Source organism: Rhamphochromis sp. 'chilingali' (assembly GCF_963969265.1).
Source record: "Rhamphochromis sp. 'chilingali' genome assembly, chromosome: 6".
NCBI classification, from domain to species: Eukaryota; Metazoa; Chordata; class Actinopteri; order Cichliformes; family Cichlidae; genus Rhamphochromis; species Rhamphochromis sp. 'chilingali'.
In genome coordinates, this window is record NC_137933.1 from 13930519 (window position 1) to 13950869 (window position 20351).

At 41.2% G+C, this 20351-nt stretch overlaps 2 protein-coding genes and 1 long non-coding RNA gene across 4 annotated transcripts; 2 read left to right on the forward strand and 1 right to left on the reverse strand.

Moving 5' to 3' along the window:
- The first annotated feature begins 991 nt into the window (after positions 1 to 991).
- Positions 992 to 10633, forward strand: LOC308398623 (lactadherin-like). 2 transcript variants are annotated; one of them, XM_080885372.1, is made up of 10 exons: positions 992 to 1250; positions 3234 to 3359; positions 3440 to 3571; positions 6343 to 6456; positions 6648 to 6829; positions 6917 to 7072; positions 7805 to 7949; positions 8639 to 8841; positions 9321 to 9473; positions 9882 to 10633. In XM_080885372.1, the coding sequence occupies exons 1-10, from the start codon at positions 1175 to 1177 to the stop codon at positions 10023 to 10025; spliced, it is 1431 nt and encodes a 476-aa protein (XP_080741498.1). In that variant the 5' UTR covers positions 992 to 1174; the 3' UTR covers positions 10026 to 10633. The 2 variants fall into 2 exon arrangements, with proteins under 2 accessions (XP_080741498.1, XP_080741499.1); XM_080885373.1 differs by having other exon boundaries at positions 8657 to 8841.
- Positions 10634 to 12515: 1882 nt separating this feature from the next.
- LOC308398376 lies at positions 12516 to 15136 on the reverse strand. The gene is made up of 4 exons (XR_013971945.1): positions 14639 to 15136; positions 13886 to 13967; positions 13533 to 13712; positions 12516 to 13046 (listed from the first exon to the last, which is right to left on the reverse strand). It is a non-coding gene; the product is annotated as an uncharacterized lncRNA (long non-coding RNA).
- Positions 15137 to 15566: 430 nt separating this feature from the next.
- Positions 15567 to 20351, forward strand: LOC308398738 (hyaluronan and proteoglycan link protein 3-like). The gene is made up of 7 exons (XM_080885520.1): positions 15567 to 15669; positions 15798 to 15853; positions 16506 to 16667; positions 16746 to 16968; positions 17064 to 17209; positions 18382 to 18684; positions 19115 to 20351. Exons 1-7 carry the CDS (start codon positions 15614 to 15616, stop codon positions 19408 to 19410), a joined length of 1242 nt encoding a protein of 413 aa, XP_080741646.1. The 5' UTR covers positions 15567 to 15613; the 3' UTR covers positions 19411 to 20351.

Genomic DNA, 20351 nt, shown 5'->3' on the forward strand with positions numbered 1-20351 from the left:
ACATGGAAATACAGTATACAAGGCAAAAACTGGAATATGTACAATTCTAACCAGCTTGAAAGTTTATATATGTTATGATCATCTTTGTTCTTCAACACAGCCTGAACACTCTCCAGAAATACGTCACCAGGCTTCTTTAAGGACATTCAAAGCTCTTCTTTGGATTGTTTACTACATTTTGTAATTTATAGCTTTTCAGTAATTGCTGATTTGGTACAAAAATGCTGTCAAATTGTGCTATCTTTGGTTAGATTCAGCTAAAGAAATAGGAAGCAGGCTGCTAGTAACATAAAGATACGATTAAAATTGCTTATTTACTAAGTTGTATGTCGTGTGTAGACACAACACTGGCTCATCTCTTGAGTTGGAGTTTTAAATACTTGAATGATTTATAGGCCAGTGTTAAAGAAGAATTTAAATAAAGTCTGGCTCCTTAGAAGGGAAATAAAAAGTGAGGTGTGGCTCAAGACTTTTGCACAGTACCCTATGCTACAGGTGTTTTCGTTTCCAGTATATAATCCCTGGGGCTAATTCAAATCTCAGCCTAACCTGTCAATCTGGCCAAGGGGAGGGGGTAGTGGTGCATTCACATGCTCACAATAAAACAAGTTATTCAACGCACAAATATTTTAGGGTGCACTATGAAGTTGAATAACAGGTAATTAAGCTGACTGATGCCTTTCAACGACTTTCAGTTAATTTTAGATAAAAGTTAACTCACGATGAAGAGACAAAATTAAAGTGGAAAATGCCTTTAATGGTAAGGCATATTAGAATGCATAAAGTCAATTTAAAAAATTGACCAGCACCATAGCACATAAATACATTTGTTTTCGTTCTTTGTTGTTTTGTTTAAATGTAGGAGTAAGTAAGTTTGAAGTCAACAAGAAGTAAAAAAAATAATGAAAGAAGTGGCGAACAGACTGCCATGAATGAATATCAGAGGACTTCCTCCTCACTTCTCTCCGCCCACCAGAAAACGTCACACGTCGTTAACTCGGGTATTAGCGAAAATCTCAGCTCTCCCATTTATCACCCGGCTCTTCATCTGCGTTTTAGTCGGAATTGCGATATTTCCGACTGCATTTCAAAGCCGCATTGGTATTCAAATTTTAAAGGTAGCGCGTCTTTCCGGACAAACAACCCCCCGGGACAAAGTAAGGCTAAAACAAATATGAAACGTCCTGGAAATGTAACCCCAGCGTATGTAGGAACATTTGCTCTGCTGCTTTGCCTGCATTCAGTTACAGGTAAGTTTCCTTTTGAATAAACGACACGAATCAAAGCGGAATATTGCGTTAACGCAGAACTTAAAAGTTTACTTTGTTGACAGGTCTCTGCCTCTAACACTAGACTCCATTTCTCCTTAAGGGGACTCTGGTGCTGTTTGTTGTATTTTCCATGGCATTTGCTTCCCTTTTCCCCATTATATTGTCAATTCACTGTGAAGTGACCTACTTTGATTGCTTTTTGTTTTTCCTTTTCACATAAATCAACGTAATGCAGGGCGAAAAGAAAACAGCAGATGTACAACAGTAGCCTAAATATCTCAAGTATTTTTACTATTCTTACTTAAGCATTTAGGATTCAGTTTTGTGCACTTTTTTACCCCCTGAAAGCAGTCAATGTAGACGTATGCCTATGATAATGTGAGCTCATTATTGTCCTGGTAGACTAGGTGATTAAATGTGAGACCGGTCTGTTATTACACGTGATACTCTGTTATTACTAAGCTCTATTCTGAGCAGTGATCATTGTACAAGAAGCGATACTTGCAGTAGTGAACAGTTCTCGTGGTTGTTTTCCCCTTTCTCAGTGGACAGTGTTTCTAGAAATGTCATTATTCTCACAGGCACACTTACAGGTGTCCCTTTAGTTGTCTCTGTGGACATCTACCTGGACTCACAAGGATTTGATGCAGATGGAAAGGAAATTAATGCCATCTGTGCTCCTGTCTGGGGCCATCATGAAGCAGCTGTCCACACATCTAAATTTAGTTCAACATGCAAATGTGATTTTGTTCTCATGGTGGTTGTGTACATTCAGAGTCCCACCTGTCTGTCAGGTGTGGTGCATATCCTGTCCCACCCCTGAGCTGCTGTATTGTCATGCTGTGTACCTAGTCTGTTATTCAAAGATCCGCATGCCTCTGGAAAACTCAGCTAATCCTGGACATAAACACATTCTGCTGTCAGAGGTTGGCTCATAAAGACAGTGGCTACATCATAGGACCAGCTGTTTTCCAGCTCACACAGCCTTAGACACTTTCCAGCATTTATTCGGGATACACTTTTTGAGAATTTAACCACATAAAACTTTATATTGAGTCACATTTCCACTGTATTTTGGGCTATTTATTTATGTGTTTATTCTTCTGATCCGTTTTCATGGCGAATAGTTTCGTAAACATAGATTGTGCTGTATTCAAGAATAATTCATGTAGGGTTTTGGCCTCACTGCCAAACAAAATGCCAGTAAATTGCAGTTTGTTGTACCTGGAGCTGCTCACAGTTTGAATGGTGACTGCTGCTGTTGAGTCAATAGACTGGAAAAAGAAAACAAAGATAATGAGGTAAAGGTTTTGTAACTTTGAGAGATCTCGTATGACTCATAAGCTTTTGTCCTGCCGCTCCCACTGAGGTCTGAGCCATCATTTCACACAATCCAGGCATGATGTGTGACTCAGTGCCTCCCAGCAAAAACTGCAGGAGCACTGATCAGGGCAGAAACTCCAGCAACACCAGGGAAAGATCTCTGTGTTACTCTTTAGATACACCTGATGGCTGTACCCAACCATTTACCATACATTATCTGCAATAGAACTGAACTTTGGGAAATGCAGTGCTATATTGAGTTGGTAGTGCTGAGCGATACCATCTTTTAGACCTGGGGCATCAAACATAATGCCCGGGAACTAGAATTATCTGCCAAAGACACCAATTTGGCCCACTCTGCAGGTTTGAATAATGTAAAGGAGGGCATATATTTTGGAGGTTTGGAGCTTCTCCTGCTGATTAAGACATCTCCCGGGCCATTCATACTACAACAAGTAATTAATTAATAGATAAACAATTAAATGACAAGTTTTTTTGTTTTGTTGTTTGTTGTTGTTTTTTCACTATCTACTATAGAAATGTGTGCTTTTTGCAGTGGATGCATGCATGTGCAGCCGCGGTGTGAATAGTAAATACTAATAATCGTTGCACTGCCTTTCCTTTATCTCTTTCACTCAGCTGACTACTGTAAGGTAAATCACTGCTACAATGGAGCAACATGCGTGACTGGAGTAGGAGAGGAACCCTTCATCTGCATCTGTGCCGATGGCTTTGGTGGAGACAGCTGTAACCTGACAGAGACAGGTAGAGCTGAAAAGGAAAATTCTGGTGGGAAAGCACCGAAGCACGTACCGAAATTAACACCTTTCTTTTTCCATCTTCAGGACCTTGCAGTCCCAACCCCTGCAAGAACGATGGGTCCTGCGAGGTCATCGCTCCGACCAGACGAGGAGATGTTTTCAATGAGTACATCTGCAAGTGCCAGCCCGGCTTTAAGGGAGTGCACTGCCAGATCAGTAAGTTACTTCTGGCTATGAGTCAAAAGCCTGAACTGAACCCTTTTTGTCTTGTGCATCTATAAGACTACTTGCTGTACTCCAGAGGACATCTAACTCCTTATTCAATGAATTTTAAAACAATTTCTGGCCACTTAATGTTGACATAAAAGATTTATCGTTTAGGAATGGGTTGCATTCTAATTTCTTTCAAAGTAGTATTTTTTAGAGAACAGCTTACCCAAAAATGTGAAAAACACAGTAGCAAGCTCCACTTGCAGCAGATTTCTCTAGAAGTTTTAACACAAGGAGTTTTTTCTTCCGTTCACATCTTCGGCAATGAAAGGGATGTGTAGTCCGCTCAGCAGCTTCATGAAAGGAGCCCATTCAGTGGCTTCTGTGGTTATTCTCTTTGGCTAATTAGTAAAAGACCACTCCAAGTCTCTTAGCATGCAGATGCTTCTCACACAGGGTCAACATTGCATCTATTTTATCCCAGTCAAATGAATAGTGAATTCAGTCATATCCTCATAGCAGAATCCAATACAAGTTTGCTTGTAAAATTAGCATTAAAACATGAGGATTATTAGTGGAGCAAATGCATGAGAAAATAACAAAAAGGAAGCCAAACTTAGGATGGGTTTTGTTTGTGTGTGTGTGTGTGTGTGTGTGTGTGTGTGTGTGTGTGTGTGTGTGTGTGTGTGTGTGTGTGTGTGTGTGTGTGTGTGTGAATATTATTCCTAGACACCTCTGAGCAGTGGCTGACATCCTGAACTGTGAGTTTGGTAGCAAAAATGATGAAAAAGATTTAATGTATAAACCTTCTGATTCAAAATCTTGCATAACTTTGTGAAGAGGCTTTTTTTCCCCTCTTTTTGTGGAGGAACAGCTCACCCTCCCAAAGCCCATGCTCTGACCACCAATTGTAGTGTTGGTGCAGTCTGGTCGTCTACTCCCATATTTTCTAATTTTGAACCAGGCAGACAATATACGCCGCACTATATAATATGTCCAGTAAATGCACGGAAATAACACTCCACAAAAAACAAGTGATGTGATAGTAGGTAAAGAGCCTTTGAGAAGTCACTGAGGTGAAGCCAGAGCGTGTGAAAATGAATTCCACTTGACAAAAATAAAATGTTCAGTACAAGCCAGATCTTCAGGCTTCAGATTTAAGTAGCAAAAAAAAGCAAAGGCTATTTCACAGTCTGCCTCTTGGTAAGATCATTTGTTTCTCAGTGTTATTAGCTGTGCTGTGCCCGTGCTGTTGTGACCAATCCTCTTAGCATTAACTGGAACAGGAATTAAACAGACCCATGTGGCATTACGTCAGCCCTGCATTCATTCTGAAGTTTCTTGGCGTTACTAAAACGGGTGAAATAAGGCATGTGTGATGCTTAGGTGTCAGTTACACAGCTTTCATCAAGTCTGAACTTAATAACGTAACAACGTTTTTGGACTTTACCTTTAAAAAAAAAATCGTATTAGATTTTGTCACTGTCACTATAAAAGTTTGCACGTAAACTCCTCCTACACAGTTAGAGTTAAGCAAACAAAATTGACACATAGGTACATTAGGACCCTAAAGTTTCTTATCTATATACAATATTATGCCATCACATTGCCTAGCAACCACCTACCATCTAGCTAAAATGACGCATTTGTAGCATTTATGCACCTATAACACCTTATAAAAGCACTGTATCATTGCAATTTTACAACAGTTAATTTATATTCAGATTATAAACTATATATTATGTTGTATCATCATATGTCATATCCCTGTATTAGCCAGTGCGCATACTATTTCTCACACAGAGATGAAAAAGCAGAAGACAGTGTATTCTGCTGTGTAGATCATATAATTCATTGATGCGGCTGAGATTTTCTGCTTGTGGATTTTTCATGGAGCAGGGAGTGGGGCTGACCTCCTCTGGCTGCGGGTTTGGGAAAACATCATAAACATGGTACACACTGGTTTTCAATACAAACCAAACACAAAGACTTAACATAACCTACTATTATTACAAAGCAATCTATATACTGGTCATTTAGTAAAACAGCACCTTTTGTCTTCTTAGCTGCTTACTTTCAGTCACATTTTGCCTTTTAAAAACTGAAGGAATATTGTTTGGTGTGCAATCTCACTGCTTGGTTTAAAAATGAATAGGTTCTTTTTCAAACAGTAGAGAAGAAAAATGTGTAATCATCCCAACTGTCTGTAGTCTTTATGTTGTATGAGTGTGCCACCTTGTGGAGATTACCAAGCATTACCTAGACAGTGGACCTTCAATCAAAACTGGACCTTCAATCAAAGGAGAAACATTAATGATACTTAATGACAAATTTCACTATTATTTGAAATACCTTCTTTTTTTTTTTTTTTTAAAGAGCTCAGTTTGTGTATACTGCTGTTGAGCAGATGTTCTAGCTTGTTGCCAGAATAGTTGGTGTGTAAGTGTGTCAGGTGACACGACAAGGATATAACTTCAAAGTTTCCGCTGTTCCCACCTGTTCACTTTTCCTTCTTCAATGACGCCATGCCTCAGGGCCACTTCTGTCAACGCAATAAGATTGAAGAGTAATTATTTGTCACCAGCTGAATGCTGGAGACACAGTGAAATTATTATGGTCATTCACCTGCTTCAGTCCTCCACCAGTTTTCCCTCAGATGTTTGTGCTTGTTTGACAAGTGTGAACCGCATCTGAAGCACTCTTTGTTTGTTTTTGTTTTTGTTTTTGTTGTTGTTGTTTTATTTATTTGTTTTGTAATTTCTGAATTTGATTTTCAGATGTAAATGACTGTGAAAAACAGCCTTGTAAGAATGGAGGGCAATGCCGAGATCTGGATGGAGACTACTCCTGCCAGTGCCCCTCACCGTATGTTGGAAAGCAGTGCCAGCTACGTATGTGCACCACCATTAGACACACACATTTCAAACAGCCTGACAGCCTGTTGTTACTCGCTTTGCCTCAACATTTTTTAAAGAACTTAAAAACTGATGAGATATCCTTGTAAGCGTGGCTCACTCAAGCATGAGAAAAAGATCTAAAGCGTGGCAAGAGTAACAAAAAATCCCTCCATCTCATACCCCAGGGTGTGTTTCTCTGCTGGGGATGGAGGGAGGAGCAATCGTGGAGTCCCAGATTTCTGCTTCCTCTGTGCACTATGGCATTCTGGGTCTTCAGCGCTGGGGCCCAGAGTTGGCTCGACTGAACAACCAAGGCATCGTCAACGCCTGGACGTCAGCCACACACGACAAGAACCCCTGGATCGAGGTGAGAGAAGTGAATGCTTTTGACGAGACTGAGCAGTGCATGACCTGTCCAGATGCTCACTGACCCATGGCGTTTTGGTTACAACAGATTAATATGCAGAAGATTATGCGTCTGACGGGCATCATCACTCAGGGTGCCAGTCGCCTGGGCACAGCTGAGTACATCAAAGCCTTCAAGGTGGCAAGCAGCCTTGATGGAAACTCCTACATCACTTACAAAGTGGATGGCCAGCAGAGGGATAAGGTAGACACAACTTTGTACTACATATGTTATTTTCTATTGTGTTTAAAGTGGACCTGTTAAGCTTTTTCTCATTTTCTAACACATAGATACTCTTACAGTGGTGGATGTCGATATTAAGGTGTTAAACAATCTAGAACAATGAGATGAGGTGTAGAAGTAATCCCAATGAGCCAGACTTTTTTTTTTTCAACTCATGCCTCTCCCTGATGTTTATTTAGAGCTGTGTTCCTGAGATGACAGATGATATCTGCTCTCACTGACGAGCTCCACCCACCTCTTGTTTGAACCCTCTGTTTGTAAGAGGCAGCCAATCAAAAAAAAGCTGAAGGATAGGCAGCCCAGACCGCCCTGTTGCACCAAAGTCCAGTGCAGGACAAATAAGGATTATTCTCTTTGTCTTCAAACTTCACAACTATATACTACCCTTGGGGGACCTGGGTATCTAGGGTAGCTAAGCATTTGACCTTGACCTTCAAAATCAACAAGATCATAGTTGATCTTGAAAAGAATTTAAAGAAACCATATTGAGTAATCTATCATATGAAAGGGCATAGAGAGAGCTATAAAACACACCGTGACGCCATTACAGGCTGACATCATCATGTTGTAATAAAAACATCATAAAACAGTTTTAGTATAGCCCTTGCCCTTTGGTGGGAGTTAGTTGTGCTCTCTGAGTGTTCTTGTTGACTTTGTTTATTCAGTTTGCTCACCTGTGTTTGTTTGCTGCAGGTTTTTGTGGGCAACATAGATAACGACCGCACAAAGACAAACCTTTTTGACGTTCCTATCGTGGCCCAGTACATCCGCATCATCCCCGTGGTTTGTCGCAGGGCCTGCACGCTGCGCATGGAGCTGCTGGGCTGTGAACTTCACGGTAAACACAATAAACTTCCAGCACAGCCGTAACACTTACAGCAAGGTCAGCGAGCAAAAGCAGTTAGATAAAAAAGATAGGACAATAATGAAAAAGGACAGGTGGTGTACGCTAAGTCGAAGTCAGGTCACAGCCTCTGTGAACCCTTAACCTAAACTGCATAACTCCTCGCAGCATCGTTAGTGTGTCTTGTGCTACTGTGTTGATGTCTTCTTACTGTGGTCTTGCTGACAGGTGAAATGACAGACTTTTGAAATTTAATTGCACCACATCTAGCCTAGTTTGACCACATAGAAGTTATCCACTATAGCTCTGTGGGTACAGTCCTTATTATGAAACAACAAAAGAAGCCATTTCAAGCACTCAAGAATAAAAACACTGCCATCTTCAGCTTTTGTCTTATTTGATCTTAATGCTAAAAGGTTTAAAGAAAAACAGCTCTGTGTGCTATGTTGCATGCTTTCTTCTGCATTGTGTGGCTCTTCTGTTTTTTTCCTTTCACTCGGTCACTGGTGGGTATTTGTGATTGTAATCAGTCACTCGCTTTGTGAATGTTCGTCATTCTTAAAATGTTGGGTGAAGTTGATTCTTCTTTTCTGTCGGGTGATTTCAATTTTTCCCCTCTTTTCTCTTTCTGTTGCTTTGGCTTCCCCCTCCCTCCGTCTGTCCGTCTGCCTTTTGATTCACAGTTTATTCAAACACGGCAGGTTGCTCAGAGCCTCTTGGTATGAAGTCTCGGTTCATCTCAGACGGGCAGCTTTCAGCCTCCAGCTCTTACCGCACGTGGGGCATTGATACTTTCACGTGGCACCCTCAGTTTGCCCGGCTGGATAAGGTGGGGAAGACTAATGCATGGTCTCCTGCTTACAACAACCGCTCAGAGTGGATCCAGGTGAGGGAAACCGCAGCAGTCACCTTTTTTAAAAATCTTGTTTTCTTTGAAGTTACTAGTTGGTAATGCCATTTTTTTCCTGCTCCTTCCCCGGAGAGATTTCGCAGGTCTTTCCTCCCCACTGCTGTCAGACTCCATAATAAAGACTTTAACTGATCAAGCACACACATCCATACATATGCAATAATACTAAGTGCAATAATCCTTTCTGTCATCGTTGTATTTTTACTCAGTTGTATATAGTATTTGTATTCTATTTTTATCTTATTGTATATTTATTTTATTTTATTCTACTGTATATAGTATTTTATTTTATTCTATTCTGTACAGTTGTGTACTGTATTTATTCTTATTGTATTCTAATTTTTGCCTCATAACTTTTGCACTGTCCACTTCCTGCTGTGACAAAACAAATTTCCCACGTGTGGGACTAATAAAGGTTATCTTATCTTATCTTATCTTATCTTATCTTATCTTAGGTTGATCTAGAGAAGACAAAGCGCCTCACGGGCATCATCACACAGGGTGCAAAGGACTTTGGAGTAGTGCAGTTTGTATCAGTGTTTAAAGTTGCTTACAGCAATGATGGGGAGTCCTGGAGTACAGTGAAGGAGAACACCGGAAATGATAAGGTCAGACGTATGTGAATACCTGAAATGCCATTTCCTCTTTTTTTTTTCCATATATGTCAAAGCTAAGTTAAAAATAAGGTAAGATATACTTTATTATCTCAAAAGTTAAGAAATTGCTGTGTTGCAGCATCCAAAACATTAAACAAAACGTAATAAAATACAATATGACAAACCAATATTTTGATTCAGTAAGGTAGAAAAACAGGAGCAGTATTAAAAAACCTACACAAAATCATAGAAAATTCCACTTCACCTCCACTTCAGAAAAAAATTGTAATCTAACAAACAAAACACACACTCACACACCCACGCATGCACAAAAACAGTCACTGACACGTGTAAATGGGAGTAAGGTGTGTTCAAAACAATGTGTTTTCATTTAACAGTAACCTTAACATGTTTTTGCAGCTCTTCCAGGGAAACACTGACAACAACACCCATAAGAAGAATGTTTTTGAGCCTCCGGTCTATGCTCGATACGTCCGAGTCATCCCCTGGGAATGGCACGAGCGCATCACTCTGCGCATGGAGCTGTTGGGCTGCGATGATTAGAAACTAGTCAATAACCATTTATCAGCACTCCATCCTCATCCTCAGATGCTCCGTCTGCTCGCACCACAGCAGAGGACGGATCGGAAACAGAATCATTTGCTTTGTTTTTTACTCCATGGGAATCATATTTGCTGAATAGCTTGGACTTTAACACTTGTAGCACTTTGACTGTAGCAACCCCCCCCCCCCCCCCCCCCCCAATGTTTACATTGCTAAAAGTTTGTTTGATGCTGCAACATTGAACTGCTCACAGATCCCTCACAGATTGATAATTTGTCCTTTAGGAGCTTTTTTTTGCACAGATCTTCTCTTAGTCTGTCTAAGAATGCAAGCCCTGAGATTTTCCCGGTGTAATACAGAGTGTATTTATGGCATTTTCAACCACACAGGACAGGAACGCTTGTCCAGAGCAGGAAAATGATAACTTTCACATTTTGACTCCACGGATGAGTAGGGTTTTCTGTTTGTTTGTTTTGGGGGGGGGTTAAACACATTTTGACACCTTTTTGCTTTGTTCCTAAATTTAATTTCATGACCAACTAATTCTTTTTACAAAAAATGTGAAATATGTAGAAAACAGCAACGTTTTGCATTGCTTTTTTAATTCACTGTTGGTTAACATTATTAAATGTTTTAAAAAAAAAACTCTTTCTACACTTTGTGTATCTTTTCAGCTGAGACACAAAAATCCATTTTTGAGCTGTTAGAGTGCCCATGTTAGAGTAGATGCTCACAGCTGATTTAAGCATGAGCTGACTTGTTAGCAGAGTCATGTACACAGGGTACAAAATGAAGGCGTAGATAAAGAAGACAAAAGTGAGCATTCTTTTGTACAACTCAGCATTTAAAAGGAGATAAAACTTAAAAGAAGGTGCAGTTTTTGAGCAGCCTGGCGTTGGCTGCGTTCCTCTTTGTTTCGCAAAGAACAAACTGTTCTAACCACACAAAACATGATGTGAGTCTTCATGCTCAGCCTGGTGATGGTGAAATTGAAGCTAAGGAATTCAGGAAATCATTTCTTAAACACTGATATACAAAAACTCATCCTTTAACTTACTATTATGTTTACAATTTTATGTCCTTTTTATAAGGTTTCAATGTGATTCCACTTTTATAGCAGTTTTATTTTACTCTCACATCCAATGGGAATCTCTACCAAACAGTGGAAACGTGGACGTCAAATTTGAGTGAGTGACACGCAGTACAAAAGTACAGGAATCACTCTTAAACTGTTTTCTAACATCCAAATTAGGTCAAACAGCCTGTTTATGTAATAAATGAATACATGATACAGCAATAAGAAAGAGACGTGGCAAAAATGGCATCCATGGGAGAGTTCAAAGAGAAAACCACTGCTGACTCTACATGTGCCAAAAAACATCTTGATGACTTTGGGGAAACTATTCTGTGAACTGACAAGACCAAAGCTGAACGTTTAGGAAGTTTTGAGTCTGTTACATCTGCGTAAAACTAACAGCATTTCATAAAAAGAACTTCATAGCAACAGTGAAACATGGTGGTGGTAGTGTGATGGTCTGCGGATGTTTTGGTGCTTTCCTGAAGTGCTAGCACACTTGGATATTCCAAAACACACCAGCAAGTTCATCTCTGAATGGTTCAAAAAATAAAAAATTGAAAGTGGCATAATTAAAATCTGGACTTTGATCTGATACTTAACACACCACTCATGCTTGAAAACCCTCCAGTATGTCTGAATAAAACAATTCTGTAATAAAGAGTGTGCCAAACTCCTCCACAGCAAGAGAGACTCGTTGCCAGTTATCGCAAACGCTTGAATGCAGTTCTTGCAGAAGACTTCAGCTTGCTCTTTACACCAGTAATTACACCTTGTTAGCCCATAAGCTCACAATCCTGGCATGTTTGGCCTCTGGCAACATCTTTCATCTCTGTAAAATAAAAGCAGTGGAGGTCAAAGCATCTCTAACGGTGTGTTCACACCGAACGCGATGGGCGCAAGAAAAAAGCCCCAAACGCCCCTAACTTGACGCGTGTACATTCGCACCTCTACTCGTGTCCAAGAAAAATCCATCGCGCCCCAAAATATCATATTTTAACGCGCGTGAACCGGAAATGTGGGAGGGATGTGGGAGGAAGTTTTGCCAGACCGGTATCTTTGCAAGATGGCAGGTGTCGAGCTAGCGCTTGAAGAGAGAGTCTCCCTTCTCTATTTACTGTGGAGAGCAGAGTAGCGGCATAAAGGACATCCTCGCCGTACCTGGGTCCATCAGGTCCTCCAGAGGTGTGAGCAGTTTGGTGAGTTTCACCACTTGCTCCAGGAGCTGCGCCTGGATGACGGCCGATTCCAGCGCTATCACCGTCATTCACTCGGCCAGTTTGAGCATCCTTTATTAAAACAGAGTTAGATAAAACTGAACAGTTTGGTTCATCTTTAGTTACATGGTTCTATCTTGATAAGCTATGTCTTATCACGGATTAATTTTTCAAAAATATTAATGATTTAAGCAAGGAAAGGGCTACATGTCAACACACAACTCTTTATTTCTATTAATGTCTCACTTCATTCCTACCTGATTGACATGTTTAGGAATTATGAGTGATTGGCTCACTGTAGTTGTGAAAGTTGCTACCAATCAAATTATGATATGTTAAAGTTAAAATAAAACACAACTGTTTTAGATATTATCTAATATACGTTTGGAATTATCCTTATAATTACAAAATGTTTTATGTAAGATTTAAGTTTTGTGATTTATATCTGACATCACAAAAGTATTTTGGAATTTGAATAATGTATTTTGTAACTGCAGTACACATAATACTGATTTTGAACAATTTTGTCCAGGTTCCTTGTCACCGCGGACTCCTTCAGCACCAAGCGTTCAGTTACAGAGTCGGTGTGTCAGATCACCCCCCCAGGCAGCGACGGCCATCTGGGACTGTCTAGTGGACGACTTCATGGCTGTGCCTTCACCTGGAGACTGGCGGTCCATCACAGAGGGATTCCAGGAGCGCTGGAACTTTCCTCTGTGCTGTGCAGCTCTGGATGGGAAGCACGTCCAGACAAAGGCACCCCATATATCATATAGGAGACACACACATTGATATACACTAAATATTTATTTCATTTCTTTTTTTGTGGTGCCCAAATTTATGCACCTGCTTGATTTTGTTTAAACAATTATTGCACACTTTCTGTAAATCCAGTAAACTTCTTTTCACTTCTCAAATATCACTGTGTGTCTCGTGTATGATATTTAACTGACATTTTTTATTGTAACAACCAACGATTTATAAAGGAAAATGATGTCTATTAACAAGGTTGCCCAAACTTCTGCATCCCACTGTATTAGTATATTTTGTCATTAGTATAATATGAAATAAATTCTACATGTGTCAAGTCATGTGCCAACATTTGCTGTGTAGTAGAACTGAGACATTAGTCATTATAAAAATTTATTTGAAATAATATTAGAATTCTCAAACAGAAAAACATTAAACATAAATATATAAAATATAAGTATTTACAGAGAGACAGGAATAAAAAGGACCAGCTGCTCTCCAGAGCAGGAACAAGGCTGAGGAGGAAATGCTCCATTGGAGACTGGTGTGGCCTCTTCAGGGACACCAGGGTGGCCAGCTCCACCACCGATGGACCGTCCTGGGACCCGTCCCTCATCTGCCTCGGAGCCGTCCTCCCCTGTGGGCCTGTAAAACAGCACAAAACACAAAGAAATGAGAAGGCTGCTACTAGATTTTAATTTCAACATTGAGAAAAAAAACAAAAACAGGATATAATCAGATTGGTTGTAGATATTTAGTAAAGGTGATCACAAGGGAATCCCACCGACTAAAAAGGTATCAGTGCTTGCTGTACATACCTGTGGGTGCAGCAGCAGGAGCTCAGGGACTGGGGAGCCAGGAGAAGCAACAGGGGATGCTCTGCTGCAGAATCAGTTGGTTCTATCAATATAGTATTAAATGTTAACAGGTTGAATATAATAATCATAGAGTAGACAGTGGTCCCTCATTTATTGCAGCAGGGGTTGTCAGAATAACTAGCCCCTGGCCACGCACTTTATACACTTTTTTCCACACACACGAACATTGGTCACAGTTCTCACAATTGATTCTCAAAGTGCAAACCTTTGTAGATTGCAAAACGTAAAAGTATTATTATGCCGCCGTTTGTCTTCATCTGCCTGCCACTTTCGTGCGCCTTTTCCCCTCGCGGTGCAGGTGTCTATTTCCGAATGAGGCTCATAGTTATGGGTGTCTTCGTGCTGTTTTTTCTATTGGACGTGATGGTTATCAAAACCAAACATGATAAATTTGGCAAGCGCAGGAGACGACACGGAGCAGATTTGTCAATCAGGCTGCAGAATGCAATGCTGTACGGTGCAATAAAAAGAAAAAGAAAATTAAAAAAAAGAGGCAGTGACGGATGAACAGCGGGACCACTGTGTGCTGTTTATTAATAAACAATAAAATATATTCTTAAATGACAACATGCCTAAAAGCAGAACGGTATTTGTACGTCAGTGGGAAAATAGCGGTGGCTTGCTAGCTTTTGTGCGGCTTCCCCGGGTCAGTGAAAACTTTAGAGAAAACTTAAGAAAAATGAATGAACTTACCAGGTTGCCGGATCTCTTTACATATCTTCCTCCAAGCTCGGTCCTTTATATTCCTGTCTCGGTCCAGAAAGCAGCTGGTGTCGTATGGCTCCGGGTTGTTTGCTACGGCATTGATTAGCCTTCCTTCTATTGAAGAATAAAGGGCTTTGGCTGGATCTGCCCCTTTGAACTAGGTAACAGCCACGTCACCAGGCTCCTGATTGGTTGTCGCGGCGCGATTTGACGCTGGAGTTCAGATTTTTCCAACTCGAGCGGGGGACGCGAAACGCGTGTATGCACAAAATGCAACACATAAACTCACGCGCGTGGTTTTTTTCGCGAGTCAAACGCCTGAAACGCGCTACACTCACGCGCGTTTCAGGCGTTTTCGCGTTTCGCGACGCAAATCTGCGTCCGAATTTTCGCGGGAGCCGCAATCGCGGGTCATCGCGCCTTTCCATTGACTTTACATGTAAGCCTGACGCTCTGCCTGCCTCTATCGCGTTCGGTGTGAACACACCGTAACACATGATACTTCTTCACTGTTTGTGTCTGCTGTATGTGACTGTGTAGGTCATGTTTTCCACACCATAAAAGGAGCTCTTTTTAAAGATTACGGTGTTTCTAGTGTTTCTAGTAAATGCTGCTGCCCTCCATAACAAGTATCTGCTTTCAAAGAGTTTTCCTCCACAAACAGCCGCTCAGCGATCCCATGTGCCGTTCCTGTTGAAGTGTATTACTGTGGTGACCTTAATATTTTTTATAGAGCCTCCACAAAGACTTTACCCAATAGTAGAATAATATGCGTAACATAAAAGGCTAAATTTCCATCAAAATCACGATGATCTTTAACTTTCCTTTAAAGCTATAAACCACTGTAACTGCGCTTACTTTGCGGGGGTGGGGGTAATTTCTGTAGGTCTTCTTGAACCGCAGATGCCCTACCTACCACAGCTTGCACAAAGAGACACACACGGGGATGTTTCCAGCAGCTTGATGACTGTGCTTAAGAATCAGAGCAGCGGTACGACCCGACACTCCTCGGGGAGAAGGTCAGGACATTCTTCATCATTATTAACTGGCCCATAGCTGCACCTGTTTTTTATCATCGACAGAGACCGAGGGGAAGCTAAATGCGGTATTAATATCCTGGGAATATTTTTGATCACTTTGCCTCCAGCTCTCCAACATCAGACCTTTCACACGAGGTGGAAAAACCACGCAGACAATTTCGCGGTAAGTGGGAAAGAAAGCCATCTAATAATAATTATTATTATTATTATAACAACTGTACGTCAGATATAATTTGTTAGCTTTAACCTCCTGCATTTTTAATTTCTCTTTGATATTTGGGCTGATTGGGACCTGATGAATGTAAAAACAAAGAATTACCAGATTTTTTTTTAACGAGAAAACTACTGTGACGAACATTAATGGCTATTGTTACATCTAAACACTGAAGTCACTTTAAGTGACAGTCCCGCAGTGTGAAAACGCATTTTCCCTGTATAAACACAGCAAACTATATACAGTGAGGTCATTACATTTGGCACACCTGCTAAAATTGTATCGTGCTTTCCTTTACTGCTGCTGCTTTATTATAACATCCAGTGTTCACAATACAGCAAGCAGAGTCTTCATTTTTTTTAAAAACCCTCGAGAACAAATACTTTTTTGTCCTCCTCCCTGTCATCTCCATATTCAACATCTTTTGTCGACTATATCCACTATCCCGACTCTGCACATGCCCTAACCACCTCAGCCTTGCCTCTCCTTGTCTCCAAGCTGCTCAGTCTGAGCCGCTCCTCTGCTGAACTCATTTCTGATCTTGTCCATCCTGCTCCATGACCTTTAATGATTAATTAGCTAATATTTTTTCTCTTCGCAGGTTTGAGGATTGTGCAGACACTGATGATGATGATTTGGTGCTTCCAGACTGTATTGTTGTTCATAGCTCACCTGGTTCTCTCAGACTGGGCCCCGGCTGCCCCCCCAACCCAAAACAGCTTCTTCTACGGTGACTACCTCAATGAAAGCGGCAACAACGAACGTATGCACATTATTGCTCAGACCCTAACCTTTTAATATAAAATTAGTATGATAAGTTAAATCTGTATTTATTCTGCAGTTCATTTTATTGGTATGAAACTCTACGTGGACTCTGCTGAGCAATCAGTGCTTTCGGTCAGAGGGGGTAATGCGACCCTACAATGCAGATTTTGGTATGAGCCTGTGCCGAGCTCACCAAGGGAGGTCCGGGTCAAGTGGTCCTGGCTGCCCGCCGCTGGGGGACAGGAGACTGATGTGATCGTGGCTTTCGGGACTCGATTCCGAAGTTTTGGAGATTTCAGGTTAAAGATATGATCAACTGAATAAGATAACCTGATCGCTGACTGTTTGACCATGTTTTTCTTTAAACTATTAACATGCACTGTCTGTCGGGCAGGGGTCGTGTGCAGCTCCGACAGGATTTCCCAGGAGATGCTGCACTTGTGTTGAATAAACTCTGGCTGAATGATACAGGTCGCTATCGATGTACTGTGGTGGATGGACTGGAGGACCAAAGCGCAGTGGTTCACCTAGAGCTACAAGGTACTGCATTTACACCTTCAGCTATCCTGTTTGCTTCCGTGAATGAAAGCTGCGACATGTAGAGTCTAGATCAGCGGTCCCCAAACTTTTTTGCACCACGGACCAGTTTAAGTCCGACAATATTTTCACGGACTGGTCATTAAGGTGTCGCGGAGAAATTCAACAAAATAAAACCGGTACCAGTACCAAAAAGAAGATGATTTATTCATAACACAAGGGAAAATTCCCAGAGAAACAGAGTTAACGATAAAAACGTCAGAAAAAAACCCTCTGACAAGCTAAAAACCGATAAAAATGGGGCGATCGTGGCTCAAGAGTTAGGAGTTCGCCTTGTAATCGGAAGGTTACCGGTTCGAGCCCCGGCTCAGACAGTCTCGGTCGTTGTGTCCTTGGGCAAGACACTTCACCCGTTGCCTACTGGTGGTGGTCAGAGGGCCCGGTGGCGCCAGTGTCCGGCAGCCTCGCCTCTGTCAGTGCGCCCCAGGGTGGCTGTGGCTACAATGTAGCTGCCATCACCAGTATGTGAATGTGTGTGTGAATGGGTGGATGACTGGATATGTAAAGCGCTTTGGGGTCCTTAGGGACTAGAAAAGCGCTATATAAATACAGGCCATAAAAACCCTGAAAACCAGAAATTTCGCATCCGAGCCTCATCTTTTACGGCCGTTACCAAACGACTTACGGACCGGTAGCGGTCTGTGGCCCGGGGGTTGGGGACCGCTGGTGTGGATATCCATTATAAAAGCAGACTGCTTACATTTGCAAATAAATAATCAATTTAAAAAAAAGAAAAAAAAACCCCTGCAAACAACTGACAAACATTTTACTTTCCAAATTGAGTTGCCATAGAAAACCACACAATTAACTTTAACCACTCATCTGTTTGGTTCAGCTGACCCAGTAGCCTGTGATTTCCCACTGTTGCAGATCAAAGTGTTCCGTTTTGTAGTTTGTAGTAAGAGCAGATGATTGCAAACCTACTTACTGGAATTTAAAAAAAACAAAAAAACAACAACAACAACAACAACAACAACAAAAACCCCACAAGCCAGTGGTAGTATCACCTGGTAAGCAAAGTAGTAACAATAGCTGAAATAACAATAGCAGTGAAAGCTTGACACACTTTGAAGTCCACATAGATATTCTGATGTCTGATTGAATCTTCCACCCAGGTGTGGTGTTTCCCTACCAACACCCTCATGGTCGTTACCATCTGAGCTTCCTGGGAGCCCAGCAAGCCTGTAAGGAGCAGGACTCGACAGTGGCCACCATCACACAGCTCTTCCAGTGTTGGAAAGAGGGAATGAACTGGTGCAATGCCGGTTGGCTAGCTGATGGGACAGTCCAGTATCCGATCACGCAGTCCAGGGAGCCCTGCGGGGGAGCCCGCCTCGCCCCGGGTGTCCGCCGCTACGATAGACTTCACCTCTACCCTAATCACTACGATGTCTTCTGTTTCTCCTCTTTGCTCCAAGGTGAGGCGAAGCAGAAGGTGATGCGAGGTCAACAAGGCCACAGAGAAGCTAAAGTGATATTGAGTGGCCATTTCCTGATGTGTAATTGTGTTTTCCTTACTGTGACATGTCAAGATGCCCACACTGACAAAGATTAGCAGATCCATTACTTAGCAGTTTCACACCCTCATTTCTGAAGAGCACAGTGGCACAGATTCCCATTATCCCTCTCTTTAAAGGTGCTAAGACTCATTACTTGAGCCTCCATTTATTTATACATATAGTGTATGAATAAATGACCTAACTGAATGTTCTAATTCATCATAATTAATTTTACAGAAACTCAAGTACAAATACACATTAGCATTTATGGGTGATAAATCGCAGCTATATAGCAGTCTGAAACACGTCTGTGCAGCTAACTGTCAAAATAAATGTGTTTTATTCTAAGGGAGAGTCTACTACCTTCAGTCCTCTCACAAGATGAACCTGACTGAAGCTCAGCATGCGTGTCAGGAGGACGGAGCAGAGATTGCCAAAGTTGGACAGCTGTATTCTGCGTGGAAGTTCACGGGGCTTGACCGCTGTGATGCCGGCTGGCTGGCCGATGGAAGCGTTCGCTATCCCATCACCAGACCTCGAAGTAACTGTGGTCCGTCTGAGCCAGGGGTACGCAGCTTTGGTTTCCCACCTCCGCAGCACAAGCATGGAGTCTACTGCTACAAGTTAGATACTGAAAGAGTGTAGATCTCCACCCATCCTTGGTGGGCCATAACATTTAAATATTTTTTAAAATTGTTATTATAGCCAACAGGATGCTTAACACTGTAGACGAGTGCACTTCTGCAGTCTGCAAAACATCTACAGGTTCACAAGATGATGAACAGAAGAAACTTTAATGCTACAACATTTAAAAAAAAAAAAGAAAGAATCTAAACTCATATACATTTCTTTCCATGTGAGCTACTACAGATTTTACTTATAATTACCACTGAAATTATTCAAGTAGAATAAAACTACTTTCAGCTGTTTCTTCATTAACAAGGGCTCACCACATCAGCTAGCACTGCACATTTGATTTAGCAGTTTTTGTAGAGCTTTTTCACTTCTTGGATCCATATGTAAACCACTACGCTATGGAGCTTTAAATACTCCAACAGAATAGTAAAAAGAAAATCCCTCGTTATATTTGACACGAGGATTCAGAGCTCAAATACTAGCATTCCTGTACTTTTTAAACATTTTTTTTCCTTTCACTTTTACTATAGCTGAGAGACAGCAGCAATATAAAACGAAAACCTGGGGAGAAGGAAAATAACATTCAACAAAGTTGCTGTCTGATTTCCTCTTTCATATATGAACGTAAAGCATTTACTGTGATGTCTCACCAAGTTGTACTTACATCGTATCTGAAGCACATGACAATCAACTCAAAATCTAGCAAAGGAGCCGTCTAGTTGATTTTTTTTAATGGAAATATATATCCTATTTATTACAAATAAAGATCCTCATACAGAACATCTGGTTTTGTCTCTCTGCTGCTGCTCAGTGTTTGAATGTATAACTCAAGCATGCCACCTGTCCTCAACAAATAAGTCTGTTAATTGTTAAACTAAAAAAAAAAAAGTGTTTGAATTCAACTATCCTGCTAATTCGCACACATTTATATTAAATACTGAAATGTTTGA

What these genes read in the sequence shown, in the direction of transcription:
- LOC308398623 (XM_080885372.1), top strand. Translation starts at nt 1,175, where the DNA reads ATGAAACGTCCTGGAAATGTAACCCCAGCGTATGTAGGAACATTTGCT. An exon ending in ACAAGAACCCCTGGATCGAG is followed by an intron (nt 6,830 to 6,916) that starts GTGAGAGAAGTG and finishes TGGTTACAACAG; the next exon opens with ATTAATATGCAGAAGATTAT. An exon ending in ACCGCTCAGAGTGGATCCAG is followed by an intron (nt 8,842 to 9,320) that starts GTGAGGGAAACC and finishes ATCTTATCTTAG; the next exon opens with GTTGATCTAGAGAAGACAAA.
- LOC308398738 (XM_080885520.1), top strand. Translation starts at nt 15,614, where the DNA reads ATGACTGTGCTTAAGAATCAGAGCAGCGGTACGACCCGACACTCCTCG. An exon ending in CGACACTCCTCGGGGAGAAG is followed by an intron (nt 15,670 to 15,797) that starts GTCAGGACATTC and finishes CTTTGCCTCCAG; the next exon opens with CTCTCCAACATCAGACCTTT. An exon ending in ACCACGCAGACAATTTCGCG is followed by an intron (nt 15,854 to 16,505) that starts GTAAGTGGGAAA and finishes TTCTCTTCGCAG; the next exon opens with GTTTGAGGATTGTGCAGACA.